Source organism: Symphalangus syndactylus, chromosome 15 (assembly GCF_028878055.3).
Source record: "Symphalangus syndactylus isolate Jambi chromosome 15, NHGRI_mSymSyn1-v2.1_pri, whole genome shotgun sequence".
NCBI lineage: Eukaryota > Metazoa > Chordata > Mammalia > Primates > Hylobatidae > Symphalangus > Symphalangus syndactylus.
Genome location: NC_072437.2, coordinates 91,215,778 through 91,240,883, shown reverse-complemented (window position 1 = coordinate 91,240,883; position 25,106 = coordinate 91,215,778). Strand labels below are relative to the sequence as shown.

Sequence of the window (25,106 nt, the reverse complement as noted above, 5' to 3'; positions counted from 1 at the left end):
TTTAGGGTACATAAACTTCTGCTAGTGCCATCTGCGGCCCACTGTCTTCCTCAGTTTTAATCTCTTACCATAAAACCATCGGAGAATGATTAGCGTAGTACTTCCTGGAACTAGGTGCTCAAAAATATCCATCTTAATTTCATTTTTGCCTCTCCTTTAATGTCATCTCCAAAACAAACATTTTCCATGAAGTAATTAAGCGTGACTATTAACTGTTTCCAAATGCCAATATCAATGAATATCATGCCACAGACATCACCCATGTGGCTAAAACAGTTGGGCTGAAATTTTAAATGGAAGTGTCTATCATTCTCCGGGTGAAAAAAAAATACGGTTTGTGGTACTGACTTTTTGCACACACTTCTCTTAAGAAAAATGTTAAATTCATTAATCTACTATCACTTCTTAGGTGCAGATCCTGTATGTAATTTATACAATTATAATTGTATAAATGCTGAAATATTTGGCATCTGTTTGTGTTAATGCAGCAAACAGACACCAGGCACTAACTGCACAGAGCCAACTACAGACACCCCCCAATTGTACAAGAGATTGTTGTTCAATGTTATTAATTCTTTCATTTAAATATTTACTGAATAGCAAAAAAAGATGGGTACTAGGTACTAAGGATATATTTGAGAATACACACTTCGCTCACAGAGCTTCCAGTTTACAGAGAGAAGCTGATAGGAATCAGTAAATCACACAAACGTACATTTATAAAATTGTGATAAAAACATAAGATTTACTATCTTAGCCATTTTAAGGAAAGTTCAGTATGGTTAACTGAAGTCACACTTGTGCAACAGCTCTCTAAAATGTTTTCATCTGGCAAAACTGAAACTCTGTGTCTATTAAACAGCAGCTCTTCATTTCCCCTCCCCCAGCCCCGGCAACTGCCATGGCACTTCCTGTCTCTACCAGACTCACTATACAGAAGTGGAACCATAGAGTATTTGCCTTTTGTGACTGGCTTATTCACTTTGCATAATGTCCTCAATTCTTAATTAACCATGTTAGAATATTTCACTTTACATAATGTCCTCAACTTTAACCATGTTGTAGACAGGATTTCCTTCTTTTGTGAGGTTGAATAACATCCCATTGTGTGTGTATATCGTATTTTGTTCATCCATTTATCTTCTAAAGGGCATTTGAATTGTGTCTACCTCCTGTTTTGAATAACGCTGTTATAAATATGAGTGTGCAATTATCTTTTTGGGGCCCTGTTTTCAATCCTTTTGGGTATATACCCAGAAGTGGGGTAACCAAATTATATGGTAGTTCTATTTTTAATTTCTTGAGCCACCTCCATGCTGTTTTCCATATTAGCTGCACCATTTTGCACTCCCATCAACAGGTCACAAGCATTTCGATCTCTCCACATCCTCACCAACTACTTATTTTCTGTTTTCTGTTCTTGTGTTTCTGAGAGTGGCCATCCCAATGGGTGTGAGATGACACCTCATACATTAGTATGCAGAGTTTTAGTTGTGGTAAGTATTATACAACAAGCGAAAGGTAAACTGTGTTAAGAGAACATACAATAGGAGCACGTAGGTCCAGGATGTGAGGAAAGGCTTCCCTTGGGAAGTGATCAAGCATCTGAGATCTAAACACCGTGTGCATTAACTTGGTAGCAGGCAGAGACCAGTGCAGTCAGGAAGTGAGAGGAGCAGGCACAAACGCCCTGTGGGAGCTCACTTCTCACACCAGGAAGTGGGAAGCCACCAGTGTGGATGAGGTGAGGGAGAGCACAAAGGGAGCAGTGGTAGGCCTCGCAGGGCCTCAGGGGCCAGGTAAATGTCCCCAAGCTTTATCCTGAGGGCAACAGGAAACCAGGGAACAATGACATCAGACTTACATTTGGCAAGATCACTCTGGCTCTGGTAGAGGAGTGGGTCCAGGCAGATCAGATGCTAAGAACTGGTCATGAGGCTACTGCAATCGTCCACGCAAGAAATGATGCTGCGCAAACTAACTGGATGGGATGAAACTGGGTGGAAACGGATATATTTAAGAGATACTTATGGGGTAAAGGACGGGTGTGGTGGCTCACGCCTGTAATCCCAGCACTTTGGGAGGCCGATGGGGGTGGATCACGAGGTCAGGAGATCAAGACCATCCTGGCTAACATGGTGAAACTAAATATACAAAAAATTAGCTGGGCGTGGTGGTGGGCGCCTGTAGTCCCAGCTACTCAGGAGGCCGAGGCAGGAGAATAGCATGAACCTGGAAGGCGGAGCTTGCAGTGAGCTGAGATTGCGCCACTGCACTCCAGCCTGGGTGACAGAGCGAGACTCCAACTCAAAAAAAAAAAAAAAAGAGAGATACTTAGGGGGTAAAAATAACAGGGCCTGGATTCATCATAGTAAGAGGGGAGAGGGCCGGGTGCGGTGGCTCACGCCTGTAATCTCAGCACTTTGGGAGGCGGAGGCAGGCAGATCACGAGGTCAGGAGATCGAGACCATCCTGGCTAACATGGTGAAACCCTGTCTCTACTAAAAATACAAAAAATTAGCTGGGCGAGGTGGCGGGCGCCTGTAGTCCCAGCTATGCGGGAGGCTGAGGCAGGAGAATGGCATGAACCCCAGGGGGCGAAGCCTGCAGTGAGCCGAGATTGCGCCACTGCACTCCAGCCTGGGTGAAAGAACGAGACTCAGTCTCAAAAAAAAAAAAAAAGAGGGGAGAGGGCTGAAACTCAAAAAGGACACAAAGATGAGAGGTTCCCACAATCTTAGACATTAAATAATAATCTTGCTTAGAAATTGTCACTTACGTAATAAAGGAACCATTTAGAAGGAACAGATCTAACCTATTTTCAGTGGCACAGATTCTTTTTGCTCAGCTGGTTGCAGTGTGACATAAATATGACCCAAGTCCTAGGTCGTGACCTCTTCCTTCCAACATTCAGGAGAAAATGATTAGCCAACATTGTGGAAAAATGACTTGAGTCAGATCCACACTTTATAAATCTTGATTTATAAACTCCATTTAAAGCAATTAATAAGCCCATAGATTAAGAGCTCAGTTGTCCCCAGGTTTTATTTTTAGGGAAAGTCTTGTGTAAGAGCCAAAACCCTTTCAATGATGAGTGACTAAAACAGAAGTCAGGCAGTGCACACCCCAAGTGTGTGGGAGGAACCTGGAGGATCTGGGCTGAGGCTGAGTTTCCTACCTCTTGATCTTGCCTGCACTAAATTTAGCTTTGGGGAGTGGATCTGCATTTCCAGATCTCTGTTGGTCAAGAGCTGTGCCGTCCAACACAGCAGCCACTGGCCAGATGCTACTGAGTATTTGAAATACGTCTAGCCTGGCTTAAGATGTGCAGTAGTTACAACACACACACTGGACTTCAGAGATTTAGTACAAAAAAAAAAAAAAAGGAACACAAACTGTTTCACTAACAACTTCTTTTTACGTTGCCTACATCTCAAAGTGATAATATTTTGGAAATATTGAGCTAAATAAAATATATCAATAAAATGAATTTCTTTTTGGTCTTTTAATGGGGCCACTAGAAAATGTAAAATTATACACAAGTCTCCCATTATATTTCTGTTGGACAGCACTGCTCAGGACTATTTGACTCTAAGCCAGTTAGAATTGTTGGCTGTCAAGAGAAAGAGGCCTCGCTTAGAAAAGCTCCTATTTCCTTCCCTCTCTATTTCAAACAATTCGCTTCTACCCAACGCTGTCTTCTTTTCCTTGGGTAAAGAAGCTGGGGGAAGGACATACTGAAGTCTACAAAAAGTAGACAAAGTCCCTTCCTACTCCAACTTGGTAGATGCATGGTAGGAAAACGGAACCAACTGTGTTTCTGCTATAGAACGACAATATCTAACAGGTCAGAGATGGCTCTAGCTTCAGGCAGAGCTGGATCCAGGAGTGTGCTCAATGCTGATGACTCTTAGTGCACCTTTCCTCTGTGCTCAATTCATCCTCAGCCAGCCACCTTCTGCAGGGGGTCCTAGCCGCTCCAGGCTGACACCATCCTTCTATAAGAGACCCAGCAGCAAAAGAGCTCCATCCTCCAATTAGTTTCTGTAAAAAATCCTTGAACTGTCTCTAAGTGATAGTCCAGCCTGGGGCACCATGTGCATTCCTCAATCAATTGCCATGGTCAGTGAGGCAGAGGACCCGGCTGACCAGTTTGGGTCACAAATCCAGACCCTAGAGGTGGCAAATAGGCAGAAGCAGCACCATTTGAATGCGCATTCCGAAAGAGGGCAAGGGGTGAGGGGAATGGACACAGGGCAGGCGGAAGATGACAAGATGTCACTGTACACTGCATGAGAGATGTCTTTGCTCCAGCTGAGCAAAGTGGATAGGGTTTGTCTTCAGAGCACAGTGGAAAGCATTCTGCACATTTAAATATGTCCGTCTTTCAGTTTCCATCCTGCATTGAAATCAGACTTCAATCACTAAAAATGTATTGCGAATCGAAGTATACGTATGAGCACAGACACAAGCAACCTAGATTTCTCTTTCCTGTCTTTAGCCAAAGGAATGCCAACACTTTTGACAGCTGGCTAATCAAAGTTCAGAAAGCATCCAGTTTACTCAGTGGATGATTCGATGTGTTATACTGACGCTGTAAGCAATAGTCACTGAAAATCTCCCCTACCTTAAGTCTGTTCAGTATTTTGGGCCTCTCGGATGCTGTCCACAATAGCTTTTGCATCATCATTTATACGAAGCAGAAACATCTTGGTACATGCCTAATAGCATGCTATGCTTCTCTTTTCTCTCTTCTCTAACCTACCGTGGTCATGTTTTCTTGCATAACCGGACTTGGTGGCCTTTCTCTGGCACTTTTATACCTCTTAAATAGGATAAACCTGAAGATCCCTGCCATCTCTGGGTGGGGGAACTGTGATGATGATGATCTCCAGCCATCAGACAAGGCCACCTCCCTCTGCAGATGTTAGAGAAGAAGACCCCTGTGCAGACTCTTAACAAGAGTGGCCACATACACATTTCCACATGTTTCAAGAAAGGAAAAGTTCAAACCACATCAGACGTACACTGTGACCACTGAGCATAAATATTACAAACAAACAAAATCAGCATGTAATGTGTACTTTAATTTGCTGACAGATATTTTAAAAATTAACATCAGAATGAATGACAAATGCCAACACCACAACAAAACCTCTGAAGAAAAAAAAAAACCCACTCACAATCAAAGCCGCCTGGCCTCTAATTAACACATAGCATCCTTGAAATGAGAGGCCAAAAAGAAAATAAACTGCCAAAATGGAGGAAATTGTATACGGGGGAAGGGAGGACAAGGACTAAAAAAATGAGGGCTTTCTATAATGAACGTAAAAAATAAATCCTGTTGTTTGAAACCTGCTTTACTTTAAAAAAGATTGGGCTCGTGGACAGAAGACTGCAGCTCAAACACAAAGTCTGCTTATTCCTTCTAACTCGACATTCATATTTTAAAAATTCTATTGCATTGCGGGGTAAGTCACTTCAGATAAAATTTATTAAAAGCAAAACGTTAAGGACAATTGAGCAACATTTCTCAAACACCTGGTTCATCGTCACTGTAGCTGCTTTCCATAGTCGCAAAGTGAGAAGACCCAGCCTGGAGTCCAACCGACTGCAGAAGAATCCCAGCCACCCCACTCCCTGCCTGGCCAAGAGACCGATCCTTTCTCTCTAAGCCTCAGTTTCCTCATGTGGTTGCAGGTTACCGAATGAGCTGACGCTTATTTCATTACACATGTAATTGCATATATTAAACATATTTTCATGAATATGTTTTGTCTGATATGTAGTAATTGTGATATGGAAGGGAAGTGCTGGGACGGGAAGGGAGCGGTCCCTTTAAATGATACAGAATGGGGGAAGGGCATGGTCCCTGGCTAGGGCTCCACCCCCAGGCCTGTGTCCAGGGACCTAGGTGAGGACAGGCATTTTTATTTTCCTGCCCAAATGTTGCATTTCCCAAGACCACCCTGACCTGCCACGCCCCCATCCTGTGCCTATAAAAAAACTGAGACCCTAGCAGGCAGACACAGAGGTGGCTGGACGTTGAGAGGAATACATCAGCAAAGGAACACTGGGCAGCCGGATGTCTAGAGGAATGCACATGGACAGGCACAAGCACGCCATCAGGCCACCTATCGCCAGAATGACACAGAGTTTGGCCGGAACAATTGGAGGACAGCCGGGCTGCCAAGTGGCTCAACTCCAGGGAAAAGCCATCTCCCTTCTGGCTCCCCCATCTGCTGAGAGCTACTTCCACTCAATAACACCTTGCACTCATTCTCCAAGCCCACGTGTGATCCGATTCTTCCAGTACACCAAGGCAAGAACCCGGGATACATAAAGCCCTCTGTCCTTGTGACAATGTAGAGGGTCTAATTGAGCTGGTTAACACAAACTACCTATGGACAGCTAAACTGAAAGAGTACCCTGTAACACATGCCCACTGGGGTTCAGGAGCTGTAAACATTCACCGCTAGACATTGCTGTGGGGTTGGAGCCCCACAGCCTGCCCCTCTATGCTCCCCTAGAGGTCTGAGCAGCAGGGCACTGAAGAAACCAGCCACACCCCTGGTACACGCCCTGCCAGGGGGACAAGGGAACTTTTCTCATTTCAGTTGTTCAATAAACGTTACCTACTGTTACTGACATGTCTTATTTTCTTTACTTTCCCTATTAAATCCTAAGATAGATATCATCTCCTTCATATAACTGAAAAACGAGCTTAGAAATAACGCAAGTATGGATATTACAGACAACAGAATTAGCTTCATAAATGTCTTAGGCATTAGCTTAATTTAGTTCAAATCCTACTTTCACAGTTACAATTTGCACTAAATAGGAAAGAAATAGGATTCAGGTCACTTTAATCCAGGAGGATTCCAGAGAATCCAGAGGCAATTAGGATAATGGGAGTTCTGTTCCCATCACTGCCTGTAGAAAGAATCTGAAACCACTTTAAGGAGCTTCCAACTTAAAAAAAACATACTTTCTCCTTTGTTTTTAACCAGGAGGAGAAAAACAAAAACAAGTTGGTGTTATGTGTAACCATAACAAAAGCCAATTCTGACAGAACTGTTGTCTGATGGATGCCTGAGTTTTCTGATTTTAGAAACCAAATATTTACAGGCTGTGAGAACTCACCTAGCTAGCACTGCTTAACTGAATGTTTCTGATTTTTCTTTATTACCAATGAAAAGGGTTTTTTTTTTTTTTTTTTTTTTGAGATGGAGTCTTGCTCTGTTGCCCAGGCTGGAGTGCAGTGGTGCATCTCGGCTCACTGCAAGCTCTGCCTCCCGGGTTCACGCCATTCTCCTGCCTCAGCCTCCTGAGTAGCTGGGACTACAGGCACCCGCCACCACACCTGGCTAATTTTTTCTATTTTTAGTAGAGATGGGGTTTCACCGTGTTAGCCAGGATGGTCTCGATCTCCTGACCTTGTGATCCGCCCACCTGGGCCTCCCAAAGTGCTTTTGTTGTTGTTGTTATAGTTTTGTTTTTGGTTCTATGGATTGCCTCAGAAAGGGACTGGTGTTGGGAGCCTTCTAGGAAGGAAATGCACACGGACGGGGGACCCTGGGGTACAGGTGACAACAGTCACAGGTGCAGCAGAAGCCGGGAAGTCGGTACTGTCTTAACTTCGCTCACCGTGCTTTGCATTCAGATGAGAATGTCATCCAGAAACACAGTGTGTTACTTCTTGCAAACGAGTCTCACTATTCCACAAAATGTACAAGTTTAAAAGCCAGAATGTGAATTGGACTTCAGCGAATAATTGGGCCAATTTCAATACTCAAGAAAACTGTACAAAAAGATGTCATGATGTTATTCCAGAGAGGCGAGTCCCTGCTGATGGGACTTCCTCACTGACGAGGCTGACCGCTCCCCACCAGCCATGCCATGGGCTTCTGAAATATGATACTTGAGGAAAACTGGACCGAGTCTATTCAATATTGCATTAAAGATTAATTCTGGTAAGCTTAAGGTATGCTCATTTGGTGTTTTCTGGAATGTTATCTAAAAAACTAATAATTGCAATGCTAAAGTAATTTTTACCAGCTCCTTAAACCAATCTGTAACTTTGAGTATAATAAAACAGTTTAAATATGCTAAAGTCCTAAGCTTGTTTTTAAAAAGCATTTATTTCCTTGGCTGAGGAAGCCAAGGGAAGATCCCAACACCCGCACTTGGGTGAAGAGGGGCTTCCTTGGCAGGGGCTACCCACAAGGCCCGGCAGCACACAGGAAATTCTCACTGAGTGCCCTACCCAGGATGGGCTTCAAGGCTGGCTTCATACAGTGTCTCAACAATCGCATAGAGACTTTTGGAGTCCTTTGCTTGTCAAATAAAAAATAATAAAACAATAAAAAAGAGACTTTTGTTTTCGTTTGTCTTTTTGTCCTCCTAGTCTATCTTTCAGGCCTTAGTAGGATTCTGAGAGTGGTTTTCTTCCTGTGGCCGAACCATTCCCAGTATCACAGCAGCAACCACATGGCTCAGATGCGAAACCCAGCTCTTTCAAGGATTTGTTTTAGGAGCAAACTCGCTGCTATCCTGGAAGCCCCCAGCAAGTGTCTCCCTGTGTCTCCTTCAGGCTTCCTGACCCACTCCTGTGGCAGGGGGGATGGGATGAAGCTTTCCCCTGGACTTAGGGGTGGAAGTCACAACACATCAGTGAATACATACTGGGCACCCTTAGGAAAGGGTGAAGGAGGATGGATGTGGGACAGCCGAACATGCCCCACACCACAGACCTTAACCTGAAAACTCCTGACCCTCAGGTGGATTCTTACACTTAAGCTCCCATCCTCCAGAGACACCCTGGAATGGTAGCTGAGCAAAGATGGCCACCTACTTGACATCACCCCAACTTCTCAGCTTACCTCTTAGAGCACATACAACTGGGAAACAAACATCGGTTTTTGCAAATTTCATGTGGAACATACCTAGGCCTGCTACAAATCCAGGGGAGACAATTGGAGAAGATGAGGAATTAATCACTGATTCACTGATGGCAGAACCATTCCTCCCTCTGTTTACTTATAGTCCACTGGGATTTGCATTGTGTGTACACAAGTGTGTACATAAAACTCAAGAGTAAACCCATTCCTGTATTTAGAATGAAAAAAAAAAAAAAAAAAAGGCCTGTCCTACTCCAGAAACTGGCTAGAGTCAGGAGCTTGGCACTGCAGGCAGAGTTGCAGATTGTATGCTTTGAAGTCAAAAGGTTTTCTCCCCTCTCTTACTAGCAATGAAAAGAACTTTAAAGGAAAAGCAGCAAAAGTTAGTGAGGAGAATTTTTCCATGGTTAATGATTTCATGTCTTGTGGTGTAATTCCCTATTTTGAAAGCTAGCTGCCCTTATAGCGGTCATCGTCACCAGCTGGCGTCCTACATAACCACTTAACATGAGCAGTCACTCAGCTGTATCTTCAGTGTACCATCTTCTCCTGTAACACCCAGCAAGAGCTAAAACATTCTAAGAGAGTCATATTTTAGGTGTTTTAAAGCAATGGTTCTCAAACTTTAAAGGGAAGAATCACCTGGAGATTTACTGAAGCTCACATGCTGGGGCTCCACACCCAGAGTTTGCAATTCACTATGTGTGTCTGTGTATATGTGTGTCTGTGTGTGTGTCTCTGTGTGTGTGTGCATTGTGTGTCTCTGTGTGTGTGTATGTGATTGCCTGCACATATTTTTGGGGGGTGGGGGTTGTCATTTTGACAAGCAACCCAGATGATTTGGATGCAGGTGGTCAATAGACCTTACTGAAAAACATCCCATTTAGAACCTATAAAATGTTCAAATTCTTTGGCTAAAAGAATTTGGAGTTTAAATCACAGCAATATTCTTATTGATGAAGGTTCAAAAACAATTCATCACTCCAGGAAAAAAGAAGAGCATCCATGTTTTAGATTTCCCACAGGTTAGCCTATTATGTCTTCATCACAATCCTCTAAAGTAATTAGGGTGGGTGGCATTATTCTGACTTTGCTGATTAGGAGATTAATGCAAGTAAAATGATTTGCCAATGGTTACATAACTATCATAGCTGGGGCATGAACAGAGCCAGGTCTCTGGACTTTTGAACAGAGATCAAGTAAGATGGCATTCCCCCCAGCACTACTAAAGTCAGAAGTGCTGGGAAATGCACAAAGAAAACAGAAACACATTTCCTGACCTGGTCTAGGATCAAGTTTCCCTCATCTTTCCAATGCAAAGCTCTACTTCAGCAGGCAACTTTGGGGAAGGTGGTGAGCTAAGGGATTTTGTCATTTTCCACCTTCAAGTATTTGCTTTGGGGACCCATTCTATCTCATGGTTATGCTACTGGGGAAAAGAAAAAAACCTGGTCCCCTACGGAAAAAACATCATCATGTATTTTCCACAGCTGAGGACTGGCATTCCCCAGGATAGACACAACCTAAGTTTTTATTACTATACATCCAAGCTTCAAAAGAGAAAAACGGAAAAACAAGATGCCCCTTAAAATCCCACAAATGTGGTGTATTTTCAGGAGGGGAAGGATGCAGATGACTTCTCTGATTTCAGAAACTTCCACTGGGACTTCCTGACATGTTGTCTGGCTGGGTTTCACATGCCATATCATGAGGTGATTTAGGGAAGATAAAGACTCTTTGATAGTGTAGAATAATTCAATTCTATAGCCCTTCCTTTCCTTTGCCCTCAAGGGAAAACCGGTATTCTCCCCCGTGAGAAAAACTCCAAATATAATGGACAAGACAAAGAAATATTTAATCAAATTAGTTTAGGAAACCCCCGGCAGAAACAATGCATCTTTTCAATGGCTGAAGATGTTATGAATAGACAGAATGTTTTGTGTGTCAAATCTCTTTCTGGCTTCTGAGTGAGAAATGCCGTTTGCTATTAGGCAGTAGCTTAATTCTAGAACTTCACATAACCAGGTTCACTTGCCAAAAACCTACTGTTTAGTGAACGATTAAAAGTGGTTTATAAAAATCACTAGAAGCATTCTTCAAACAGTCATTTTAAAAAGTGGCATTTTCCTAGAATACCCTTTACTCCTATAGTTACCAATCTAGACCCCCAGGAATGAACAGGTGTGGGCATGTTTTTAGTAATTCCCCAAAAGAGCCAATTCCTTTTACTGACTACACCTGAACCCAGTTCCAATCTCTTTTTTATGACAGCATATAAGCCTTTCTGAGACTTCAGGCTAGTGTAAGCCACTATCCACCCAAGCAATCCTTCAAAAGTGTTTAAAAAATGTTTTGTAATACTTCCCTGCCATTTTTCAAAGAATGAACAAAGCGTTGAGTCAAAATACAGAGTGGCAGACTGCAGGTGAAACAGTGTAAAAGTTGGCTGTGACACTAAAGTTACACATTTCCTGGCCCCCTTTACCCACCCTGGCCCCCTCTTCCCCGCTGCCCTGGAGGAAGACTAGAGATGATACACAGTTCTTTAGACTCAGACAGCAGAGTACCTACTCGGAAGTCCGGCCACTAGAGAACCACACTAATCCTCTCATGTACCGCCTAATGAAAACCTCAGTTTCACCCAGCTGTCATCTAGTTCACATCATTATCATTTGCTTCATGGGAATCAACCAATAAAGTGATTAAAATGACATGTTTTAAAGAAAAATAAGCTTTTAAAGAAAAATAAGCACAGAAAAGTGCAATGTGGTTGACTATGATCACTTCTTTGCTTCCGGATGGTAGAAACAGCTCACTAAATTTCTGTGGGAGGAGTCCTTAAATATGTGAATGTCACCATTAATCTGAGCCTTATAACCATACAGACCATCATGCTCATGTGACTGGTACAGTGAAAATGTCGGCACCTTAGTAGCTGCATGATCAGCCTGGTTCTTCTGCAGTTGGAAAGTCGGTATCTCGACGGGAGTGAGAGTTGGCAAGCAGCCTAATTCACGCACATTTGGAGTTACTGAAGTACATGTGGTTCCCTGGCACAGCTCTCTGTCTAGGACACAGGAGGGGCTTTCAAAGGAATGGGCTTTGTCTGTCAGTCACACGCCAAGCAACCCCGTCCTGTCAGCTGTCACTCTCTAATTTAGAACACTGTCTATGGCCATCGGCTGAGGCCCCATTTATTGTCCATCACCACAAAATTCCCCAAATGAAATATTCATCACAGCAGATCCATCCTGAACCAGAAGGAAGAGAGCACAAAGCAGATATTCTAAGCACCAATGCCTTACCAAAGGATCGTTGTCTTGTAGTGGATACTTTTCTTGGTTTGCTTTTTGTGGGGATCAATCACATTGCTTTAAAATAGAACTGATTTATTTAAACACAAAATACCTCTGTTGGAAAATGCTCATTTTGTTACACAACAATCTTCTGGGTTCACTGAATGCCCTCTAATTTCCTCTACTGTCTGGATTTGGAAAAAAACTGAAAAGCATGTTATATGTTTGTCCTCTTTCCTTACAGAAAGCAAAGATGCACTAGAGGACATGCAAGCCCACTCCTATAGGACAGGTCCGTCCTGCTCAGCACCCACACTCAGTGGAGGTCTCGGGTGACCTGGCTATTAGCTGACAGAGCTACCAGGTGAAATGGCAAGTAATGCTACCCTGGGCTATCTCACGAGAAACAGCTGCTAGACATGGTCCAGACTTGGATGGACCCAGGAGGTTTTGTTCATTTCTACAGAATAAGTAAGGCAGAGATATCAGCCAGGTGTGCCATGAACAGGCCTGGCCCTGAAGTATGTATCCTGGGGCAGGAACACCAATGGAAGCCTGACCCACAGTTCCCTTCCCACCCTGGGTTCTGTGCCCCTGCACGAGCATCCTGCAAATGTGGGGGGGAACATCGGTGCAAACATCATCTACTCAGTGCACACCCTTGCAAACAGCTGCCCCTTTGGCCCAGTGTACACACTGGCCTGGATATGGAGAGAGGACCAGGCAGACCTGGGCAGTAGGCCTTTGGCTGTTTGGGAAGGAAACAAGGGGTCCTGGGAGCCCAGAGAATAAATTACAAGTGGGAAGACGGACTCTGTGCATCATAGCTTTTCACTCCGTGCCGAGGAACACACCCAGCCACAGAAGGCCAGAGCAGAGGCCCCTAAAGTGCAGGGCCCAGCAGCCTCTTGGGGTTTAAGGGCAGTGCTGGATGTGGGCAACCCCAGGGTGGGGTCTGTGGGGTGGGCTTGGAGGCCTGGGCCTGCACAGCTTCCTTGGTAAACTGAGGAGGTGTGGACCAGAGGATTGTCAGCTCATTCCTCTCCACACCCGATACTGTGGGATTCTAGGATACAGTTTGTCACTGTTGATGGCTCAATCTTATGCACTGGACAAAGACAATACGAAGGAAAAAATAAAAAAACATTCAAATGAGTGTAAAGGTCTTTAATCTCAGCCTCTCCAGTTCAAAGAGATGAACAATGAGAGATTCTAGTTTATCAATGATCTGGTTCATAGAGCTGTTAGATTCATCTGTCACAGGTGACCCAGCAGAGTATAATAACAAACCAGAGTACAACATCAAAACTGTAATCGACATAATCAATGGATTAGGAACCATTCAAAATAGCTCCAGTTTTCCAACTGTACATATTGATACTGTGTGTAATTAACACAAAATATATTACGGAAATGTGGGCATGCCAATAAGCCAGAGGATTTAAGCTGACAGTTTTCATAATACTTGCAACTTCAAATGCCTTTTCTGTGGACTGGATGACCTCTTCCAGGTGCTTTGGTTTGGTTTATCTCCTGATAGATTCTGATGGAAGCAGGTAGGACCAGCCTCTCCTGAAGCTCGTCGTGGTTGTAAGACACACAGTGCCTGCTCACCCACCCGCGGAGACACATTGCTGTCACAAGACACAGAAGACACACTCCCAATCAGGAGTACTTACCTGTCCTCTCATATCTGGAGCAATGGGAATGGTGGGCCAGATGGTCGAGTAGATGCCAAAAAACACCAGCCAGGTCAGCATGCTTCCCCAGACAGCCAGATGACTGAACTGCGGAGGGAAATAGACACTCACTCAGACAGGCTTCTCGACCAGCCTGGCAGATTCACCCCAACTCCACTTGCTGCAGAATCCTTGCATCCAAGCTACCATTCCTTATGGAAAGACTTTGATGACTCACCAGTTAATGGGAAGTTCAATCTTTCTAATTCCCGTGTCTCAGAATTTTTAACAATGAATTCAAATAATGAATGGCCCCAAAGTACCCTGAAGATGAAGGTGCTTCTGCTGTCACAGGTGACCTTACTCTAAGATTTCTCCCATTGTAACAGTGGGCCCCTCTCAGTTCATAGCAAGTGTTTGCTCCAACCTGAAGCTGTATACAACAAGGACTCATTAATCTGGTAACAGAGTGGCTGAACAGACAAAATAAATAAGATGTTTTTATTTATCATTTCAAGACTTTGATTGTTCCATTCCTTTAGCCAAGAGTTTTTTTATTTTTAAATCTGAAATGGATATTGCCTCTTAACAATGCCCCTTTAAGCATCTACTGAGTTGTTCATTTTTTTCTCTTTGTCCTCTTAATGTGATGATCCTTGACTTCTTTCTCTCTTCACACCCCACAATCTAATCCATGTGCAAGCTCTGTTAGCTTTTAGAAAGATAAAATGAATCCAGACTCTGACCACTTCTCACTACCTCCTCCTCTAACATCCTAAGAGAAGTCATCACCACCTCTGACCTGGATTAATTGCCACTGTCTCTTAGGGGATTCCCTGATTCCTCACTGACCTTCCACCCCATCCCCATTTTTCTTAGCAGAGCATTTAAACAGCAGCCAGGTCATGACATTGTGAGAGACACACATGAAGCTTTAGTTATAATCTTTAAATGCTGGAAATAACCAAAATGTCTAAAATAAGAGAGTGACGAAATAAATGGTGGGACATCTGTAAAACGTAATACTCTTTAATCAAGAAAATAACTTTGTTGAATTGTATTTTAAGTCACAGAAAATGTGCCTAAAATATATTTAAATTAAAAGAGATTAGAAAGTATTATGTTTTATAATGCATCATCTTATTAAAAAATACACACACATGCAGACACAGAACGAAGTCTGGAAGGTTCCACAGGAAAGCATTAACAGTGACTGTCTCTTGGTGGTAAAATTACGGGCATTAAATGTTTTTTCTCCTTCTATATTTTCCGTATATGTGTGTGTATATATGGTTTTTGTTTTTACAATGAGAAAATACATTTGAAGTGAGATGACTGTTACTAGCTTAGAGCTGTATTATGTGCCAAGCAAATGAATCACCAAGAGACTTTGGATTGCAAATTTACCCTGATCAAGATCAAACCACAAGTTTTACATAGAAAATCTGAAAGAAGATAGCCAGATATTGCTTATTGTTTCCCCAACGCTTAAAAAGAAATCTTAGCATGAAAAATATCTATACTGAACAGAGAAACAATTCTAGAGAAAACTTACTTTAGTCCAAGCTGTGGTCTCCAAACCAGCTTTCAGACAAACAGTAACAACGACATACTGTGAAAATAAAAAACAGTTTGGAAACACATTATTCTCAATGAGTTATTTTCACTTTCCGTGAGAAATCCCATCTCTCCACTCCAGAGCTAGCTTCCCCAAGGCAGCTCCAGTTTGAAAGTATGAGCCATGTCAGTAGCTAATTCTCTAAGGGTTATTTTCAGGGGACATACAGGCAGATTCACTTCCAGAAGAGCTTTCATTCTAGTAACAGTCTTTCTCATGAATAATAGTTTTGCCCTTTTCTTAGCTTGGGAGATACCACCTTCCTGAGTGTTGTTTTCCTTTGCAGGTAGGTGTAAAATGGTCATTTGAAGAATGGGGAAATCTGTTAACCACCTGTCCAGAAACTTTGACTAGGCATAACCTTCAGAAACGACGATGTAAGCATTTCACAACCATTCTGAACTTTGAAGGATATATAAAATACATTTTGAAGATTTGAAATAAATAATAATAATGAGGAAGGCCCTTTTTAAGGGTTTAGAGAAGTGCAAGCCACACATAAGCTGTTTAAGAATGGCTTAATAAACAGAGACAAACTTACTGTGTAAACAATATTTCCAACGAATAAATAGTCGGTAGCATGACCACTTGTCAACACAGTATCTGAAAAACAAAGAAGTTACTATTAACATCCAAGGAGCTGAGCATGGCCGCCTATTTAATTCGGAGCATTAAACAGGGAACTTTAGGAACATCTATCAACTCACAGAGTATTTCAAAATCCCATCCCGGGACTCTAATGCTTACTTCTCTTTCTAATGATGAACTTTTTCATCTTATATTCTCTCCAAATGAAGCAAATAAAGTCAAGCTTCCAACAAACCAACCAACCAAACGCTTGATCTGCATTGCAATTTACATTTTTTTTTTATTATTATACTTTAGGTTTTAGGGTACATGTGCACAATGTGCAGGTTTGTTACGTATGTATACATGTGCCGTGTTGGTTTGCTGCACCCATTAACTCGTCATTTAGCATTAGGTATATCTCCTAATGCTGTCCCTCCCCCCTCCCCCCAACCCACAACAGTCCCCAGAGTGTGATGTTCCCCTTCCTGTGTCCATGAGTTCTCATTGTTCAATTCCCACCTATGAGTGAGAACATGCGGTGTTTGGTTTTTTGTCCTTGCGACAGTTTACTGAGAACGATGGTTTCCAGTTTCATCCATGTCCCTACAAAGGACATGAACTCATCCTTCTTTATGGCTGCATAGTATTCCATGGTGTATATGTGCCACATTTTCTTAATCCAGTCTATCTTTGTTGGACATTTGGGCTGGTTCCAAGTCTTTGCTATTGTGAATAGTGCCTCAACAAACATACATGTGCATGTGTCTTTATAGCAGCATGATTTATAGTCCTTTGGGTATATACCCAGTAATGGGATGGCTGGGTCAAATGGTATTTCTAGTTCTAGATCCCTGAGGAATCGCCACACTGACTTCCACAATGGTTGAACTAGTTTACAGTCTCACCAACAGTGTAAAAGTGTTCCTATTTCTCCACATCCTCTCTAGCACCTGTTGTTTCCGGACTTTTTCATGATCGCCATTCTAACTGGTGTGAGGTGGTATCTCATTGTGGTTTTGATTTGCATTTCTCTGATGGCCAGTGATGATGAGCATTTTTTCATGTGTTTTTTGGCTGCATAAATTTACATTTTTATAAACATTAAAATTTATCTTTGTCCAGTTTGTTTTAAAAAAAGGAATAAGAACATATTCATCTATCTTTATTAAATGCCACCAATGTTGAGGCTTTTTCCAGGTGTTCCTTTATGATTCATCTTTAATTTTTGCTAAGTTGGAATTATGGACCAATAAAAAGGTAACTACATGCATATTAAATCAATTCATAATGACTGAACTTGGAAAGAATTTTGGGGGTATTTACTACCCATGTTCTCATTTGCAATTGTATTGAGTTTCCGGAGTCTATCACCTGGGGGAACACAAGCACTCCAAGGACAGAAGTTTAGAATACAAGAACGAGTTGAAGCCTCAGTTTTCCTACATTTTCCTTTTCAAGGATGGTTATGACCATGTCGATAACAACCACTAAGGCAGAATGCTAATAGAGTTGTTTCATCGTCTCCACTGCACCTGCACAGAGAGGTCTGTTTTTATCCTGAGTGGTCAGAGCATATTTTAACATCAGGCTTAGTTTCCTTGGGGACACTGCCAGCCTTCCTTTATTCTTATTTCTTTCAACTTCTTTCAACTTTTGTTTTAGATTTGGGGGTATGTGCGCAGGTTTGTTACAAAGGTGTACTGTGTGATGCTGAGGTCTGGAGTACAAATGACTCCGACACCCATGTAGTGAGCATAGTACCCAATGGATAGTATTTTTTGTTTTGTTTTGTTTTTTGTTTTTTGTTTTTTTGAGACAGAGTCTTGGTCTGTCACCCAGGCTGGAGTGCAGTGGCACAATCTCGGGTCACTGCAACCTCCGCCTCCCGGGTTCAAGCAATTCTCTGCCTCCCCTTCCCAAGTAGCTGGGATTACAGGCGCCCGCCACCATGCCTGGCTAATTTTTGTATTTTTAGTAGAGACAGGGTTTCACCATCTTAACCAGGCTGGTCTCGAACTCCTGACCTCATGATCCACCTGCCTCAGCCTCCCAAAGTGTTGGGATTACAGGCGTGAGCCACTGCGCCTGGCCTCCCAATGGGTAGTTTTTCAAGCCTTTCCTCTCTCCCTCTCTTGGCAAGTTCTCCGGCGTCTATTGTACTCTTCTTTATGTTCATGTGTACTCAATGTTGAGTTCTGACTTATAAGAGACAACATGTGGCATTTGGTTTTATTCCTTTTTTATACTCAGTCCTGGTCTGTGGCCCACAGGCTGGGCAGATAAGGATGTTTGTGTTCAAATTTCCAACCAGTAGCTGCTATACATACATATCTGGGCTCGCAGATTTCCCCAATGCTTGTTGAACAATCCCACTCTTATTAGAGAACCAATATCCATTTATTTTCCTAAAACAGCATAATGATGGAGTCATAAGTGGAACTGGGGAAGCATGGGTCCCTGAATCCAGCCCCTGGGCACACACAGTCTCCTGATTCCAGCCAGATTAATCTGTGGATAAGAGAAGATGAACTGGGAAAGCAACATCATGGGCTGCACTAAATGGAGTCCCTGCTGCTGGGTAAAGTAAGAGTTATACCAGGAGAACGGGGTGAGACATGGCCACTGACTTAAAAAGGAACGGTCTCAAAGCTTAGGGGAGAGGGGACAAGGACAGACTGGAGCTTAGGCATGACTTCATTAAAAGGGAAGGGAGCGAGCAAGTTAAAAAAGTAAAAGAAAGGCTGAATTAATCCCAAGAAGGCAACATGCTGATGTATTAGCAAATAGTTACTCAAAACTGTAGGAGTTCACTTTTCAGGAACTGGCCTTACGACTGTTTTACTAACAGGTGCAACACTTTTAAATGCCTGCCTCAATGAAGAAATACTTCAGTTTAGTATGGAGACCATCTCTTTGATTCTAACATAGATTATAGCCTTGAAACGAATAAGATTCTTCTTTTATGTACTCAACAAATATCTACTTACAGCCTATTTTATGCCAGGCACTATTATGAAAACTGGGAAGAGAAGGTCCCTGTTTTTATACAGCTTGCGGTCTAGTGAGGAGACAGGACATAAATCCTTAAACAGATACACAATAAAATGTCAGGTGTAATAAGTGCTATGAAGAAATACATTAGCTGCTGGGTGCGGTGGCTCACACCTGTAATCCCAGCACTTTGGAAGGCCGAGGCGGGTGGATCACCTGAGGTCAGGAGTTCAAGACCAGCCTGGCTAATGTGGTGAAACCCTGTCTCTAGTAAAAATACAAAAATTAACTGGGTGTGGTGGCACCTGCCTGAACTGCCAGCTACTCAGGAGGCTGAGGCAGGAGAATCACTTGAACCTGGGAGGTGAAGGTTGCAGTGAGTGATCATGCCATTGCACTCCAGCCTGGGCAACAGAGCAAGACTCTGCCTCAAAAAAAAAAAAAAAAAAAAAAAAGAAAGGAAAAAAAAAGAAAAGGAAAGAAATATATTAGCCAAGTATGGTGGTACTTGCCTGTGGTCCCAGCTACTTGGGAGGCTTGAGGTGGGAGGATTGCTTGAGCTCTGGAGTTTGAGGCTGCAGTGAGCCATGACTGCAACAGTGCACTCCAGCCTGGGTGACAGTGTAAGACCCTGTCTTACTAAAAAATAAGAATAAAACACAGGAGCTATAAGGTAGAGTAATAGCATTGCTATTTTAGATAGGGAGCTCTGGAACAATCTTTCTGAGGAGGTGACATTTGAGCAGATCTGAATCGTACGAGGGAGAGAGTTAAATGGGGATCTACAGGGTGAGTGTTCCAGACAGAGAAGAGAAACTGCAGTCTGAATGCAGACAGCACTTGATGAACTCGAGGATCATTACAAAGACCAGCGGAGCTGCAGGCACTGGGAGAAGGAAAAGGAGAATGCAGACAGTCAGAGGGGCAGACAAATGTGGACCACAGCAAAGAGCTTGGATTTCTTTGTTAATTTTAATAGGTAACCACTGGAAGATTCAGAGCTGGGAATGAAATGGAATAAGTTACATTCTTAAAGGAATAGTCCAGTTTTTATGGGAGAATGGACCATAGATAACCATAAATGGGATAATAATAAATGAAAGCCAGCTTAGAAATGATTGTAGCAGGCCGGGCATGGTGGCTCACGCTTGTAATCCCAGCACTTTGGGAAGCCGAGGCGGGCGGATCACGAGGTCAGGAGATCGAGACCACAGTGAAACCCCGTCTCTACTAAAAATACAAAAAAAATTAGCCGGGCGTGGTGGCGGGCGCCTGTAGTCCCAGCTACTCGGAGAGGCTGAGGCAGGAGAACGGCATGAACCCGGGAGGCGGAGCTTGCAGTGAGCTGAGATTGCGCCACTGCACTCCAGCCTGGGCGACAGAGCGAGACTCTGTCTCAAAAAAAAAGAAATGATTGTAGCAGTCTATCTAAGAGGATGATACTAGTCGTGTTATAACTGTGCAGCCCAATATGGTAATCACCAGCTGCATTTAGTTGTTTACATTTAAATTAATTAAAATAAAATACAATAAAAACTTCATTCCTACCTGGGGCTGGGGAGGAAAGGGAGAATGAGGAGTTATTGCTTAATGAGCACAGAGTTTCAGTTTGGGGTGATGAAAATTTTTGGAAAAACATAGTGGTGATGGTTGCATAACATTCTGTAATTAATGTCTCTGAATTGTATGCTTAAAATGTTAAAATGGAAAAGATGATGTTTTTAACACAATAAAAAATTTAAAAAATGGATCACAGAAACAAAACTATACAATCATTTTTAATTGATGTAAATTTAAGGGGTGCAAGTATGGGAGTGAAGTCTAGGCTTTTAGTGTCTCCATCACCTGAACAATGTGCATTGTATCTATTAAAGAATTTCTCATCACCCTGTCCCTTCCCACCCTCTCACCCTTCTGAGTCTCCAGTGTCTATCACGCCACACTCCACGTCCATGTGTACACGTTACTTCGCTACCACTTATAAGTGAGACCATGCAATATTTGACTTTGCTTTTGAGTTGTAAAACTATAAAACTCTTATGATAAAACATAGCAGTGAATCTTTATGACCTTGGATCTGGCAATGGTTTCTTAGATATGGCACCAAAAGCACAGTGAGGAAAGAAAAATGTAGATGAACTGGACTTCTTCAAAATTAGAAACTCTTGTGCTTCAAAGGACAACACCAGGAAAGTAAAAAGACAACCTGAAAAATTGAAAAAAGTACTTGCAAATTATGTATCTGAAACCTGTATCCAAAATACACAAAGCGCTCTTATAACTCAACAGTAAAAAGGCCACCCAAAAAATTTAAAAATAGGCAAAGGATTTGAATAGACAGTTTTGCAAAGAAGATATCAAAATGGCCAGTAAGTGCGTGAAGAACAGCACAACATCATCAGCCATCAAAGAAATATAAAATCAAAACCACAATGCGATACCACTTAACACCCATTGGGGTGCCTACAAAAAAACAGACAGTAACAAGATGTGGAGAAATTAGATCTTTCACACATTGCTGGTGGGAAAGCAAAATGGTGCAAACCCTGGAAAACTGTGAGGCAGTTCCTCAAAGAGTTATGCATGTGACCTAGCCATTCTACTCCTAGGTACATACCCAAGAAAAATGAAAACATATGAATGAAACCCACAAAGCCTTGTACCTAAAAGCTATAGCACCATCAGTATAATTATTCATAATAGCTTAAAATAACGAATAGCATTATTCATTATTCACAATAGCCTATTTATAACCCAAATGTCCATCAACTGTGAACTGGTAAGTAAAATGTGGTATATCAATATGATAGAACTCTATTATCAGGCAATAAAAAGGAATGAAGTACTGATACATGCTACAACATAAAACCTTATGCTAAGTGAAGAAGCCAGACACCAAAGGCCACATATTCCATCTCTATGAAATGTCCAGAAATGGGCACATCTACAGAGACAAACAGCAGATCAGTGGTTTCCAGGTACTGGAGGTGGAGGTGCTTGGGAGAAATGGGGAGTGACTCTTTTTTTTTTTTTTTTTTTTTTGAGAGGGAGTCTCACCCTGTCGCCCAGACTGGAGTGCAATGGCTCGATCTGGGCTCACTGCAATCTCCACCTCCTGGGTTCAAGCAATTCTCTTGCCTCAGCCTCCCAATAGCTGGGATTAGAGGCGTGCGCCACCACTCCCAGCTAATTTTTGTATTTTTAGTAGAGACGGGGTTTCACATGTTGGTCAGGCTGGTCTCGAACTCCTGACCTCAGGTGATCCACCTGCCTTAGCCTCCCAAAGTGCTGGGACTACAGGCGTGAGCCACCGTGCCCAGCAAGGAGTGACTCTTTATGAATATAAGGTTTCTTTTGGGAGTGATAAAAATGTTCTATAATGTATTGTGATGATGGCTGTACAACTCTGTGAATATGTTAAAAACCATAGAATTGCATACTTTAAATGAATTAAATGGTATATATGTTATAGCTCAATAAAGCTGCTATAAAAACTTCAGTTCCTCAGTCATCTTAAATTCACAATAGCCACATGCAGCTAATGGCTACTGTATTGGGCAGTACAGATACAGAACATTTCCATCCTCACAGAAAGTTCTATTGAACAATGCAGGCCCAGAGTGGCTTGGACAGAAGCCACTTGGAAATATTTTGAAGGTGGAAATGACAGCATTTGGCCAGGCACAGTAGCCCACACCTGCAATCCCAGCACTTAGGAGGCTGAGGCAGGAGGACTGCTTGAGCCCAGGAGTTTGAGACCAGCCTGGGTAACCCTATCTCTACGAACAAATTTTTTTAAAACTAGCCAGGTATGCTGGTGCATGTCTGTAGTTCCAGCTGTGTGGGATGATTCCTTAAGCCCAGGAAGTTGAAGCTGTGGTGAGCTATGATCACACCACTGCACTCCAGCCTGGGTGACAGAGCAAGACCCTATCTCTTACAAAAACAAACAAACAAACAAACATTTTCTTATGATTTGGATGTACGGTAGAAAAGAATGTGAGGAATCGAGAAAGTTTTTGGCTGGAGTATGTAGGTAAACAGTGGTGTTTGGGATGGAGAAGACTGGTTCTGGTCATATGAATACAGGAAGACATGAAAACTTGGTATCAAATGATTCATATTTTAAGTTCACAAGAGGAAGAACAGACAGCAATGAAACATGACCATATTACAAAACAAAGAAAACATGAGGTGGAGAGAAGGGAACTAGGGTTAGTGGAGACAGTCCCAGTAATGAGAGTTACAAGACCCTGTTGCAGCCCTGCTCTCTGTTCCAGCTCTGCCATTATTTAGGTTTTTAAAATTTTAGGTTTTGAGTCTCAATTCCCTACCCATAAAATGGAGATTTTTATATCAGATGTAAATGATGACAACTGAGTTATCTCTAGGGCTCCTTTCAGATAGGGAACTCGAAAAGGCTAAGGCCCGTATTCTTAGCTGCTAAATCAGCCCCATGGATTTAACAGCAGAAACTTGAGAGTCTCAGATTTTCTCCCTCCTCAACATAGCTTAGGATGTCTTTCTTCATCTCCATCTCAACCCACCTGCTCATGAATGCATCTGAATTGAGAAGAGCAATGATCTATGTGCTTGAAATCCCACCTACATTAGCCCTGAGGGGCCCTAGAGAAAACTCTGATCAGGCAGAAGGGTTAGCAGGCATGGGAGACTAAGCTGAAAATCAAAATTTGTAGCTATGGTTTGACAATTTTTTGAATTTTCTTCTAATACCAATATTTCCAATCTGGTTGAGTCAGGGACTAAAACATACAAAGCATTTGTTTAATAGGGAGGACATAGAACGTGTTTCATATTTTATGGATATACATACAATAAACAAAATTTTTAGACATTATAAGAAATTCTATTTATTTTTTTTTAGATAGAGTCTCCAGTCTGTCACCAGGCTGGAGTGCAGTGGTGCAATCTCAGCTCACTGCAGCCTCCACCTTCTGGGTTCAAGCAATTCTCCTTCCTCAGCCTCCCGAGTAGCTGGGACTACAGGTGTGCATCACTATACCTGGTTAATTTTTGAGGTATTTTTAGTACAGGCGGGGTTTCACCTTATTGGCCAGGCTGGTCTCAAACTCCTGACCTCAAGTGACCCACCTGTCTCGGCCTCCCAAAGTGCTGGAATTACAGCCACCTCACCTGACCAAGAAATTCTATGTTTAAAAGATATCTTATATAAGCACTTTACTATATGACAGGCACAGTTCTAAGCACTTTACACATACTAGCTCCTTTAATACTTTAGCAACTATATGAAATAGTATAATTATGTGCATATTTCACATGAGGAACCTGATGCAGCAAAGAGAAGTCAAATATGTCCAAGGTCACATGGTTAGTAAGAAACTGTAAAATTTTTTTTTTTTTTTTTCTGAGACAGAGTTTCTCTCTTGTTGCCCAGGCTGGAGTACGATGGCATGATCTTGGCTCACTGCAACTTCCACCTCCCAGGTACAAGCGATTCTCCTGTCTCAGCCTTTACCATGTTAATCAGGCTGGCCATGAACTCCTGACCTCAGGTGATCCACCTGCCTTGGCCTCCCAAAATGCTGGGATTACAGGCATGCACCACTGCACCCGGCCAAGAAACTGTAAATTTTGTAAACGAGAGTTTGTACTAATTAACTGAGTTAGAAAAATGGACTCCTAAGAATGACAGGAGATAATTTCAAAGAAAAAAATAATTAGACTCAGAAGTACTCATCTGAAATACTGACACCTAACGGAAAGGAAATATCCAGGAGAGAATTGTGGTAGACAGAAAATTAGACTCATATGACAGAAATTTTATACCACATAAGGAAGCACAGAAAGTGAACAACTCTGGGAGTGCCAGGAACGCCTGGAGACCTGACCTTTTATTCTGAGTTGGTGTGGACATTTCATTAGCCCAGAGTTTCTTAAATCTGGCACTACGGACATTTTGGGCCAGATAATTCTTTGTCTGGGGGCCGACCTGTCCATTGCAGACTGCTTGGTAGCATCTCTGGCTTCCACCCGCTAGATGCCAGTAGCACCCATCCTAGTTGTGACAACC

The 25,106-nt window shown here is 42.5% G+C and overlaps 1 protein-coding gene across 1 annotated transcript in view; it reads right to left on the bottom strand.

Annotated features, from left to right (window-relative positions):
• ATP8A2 (ATPase phospholipid transporting 8A2) overlaps positions 1-25,106 on the bottom strand; it is a 695,753-nt gene that overhangs the window by 147,691 nt on the left and 522,956 nt on the right. The window contains exons 31-33 of the mRNA XM_055244084.2: positions 16,035-16,096; positions 15,431-15,487; positions 13,876-13,983 (exon numbers count right to left, since the gene is read on the bottom strand). Coding sequence (XP_055100059.2) covers positions 13,876-13,983; positions 15,431-15,487; positions 16,035-16,096 — 227 coding nt within the window. The remainder of the gene's footprint in view (positions 1-13,875; positions 13,984-15,430; positions 15,488-16,034; positions 16,097-25,106) is intronic.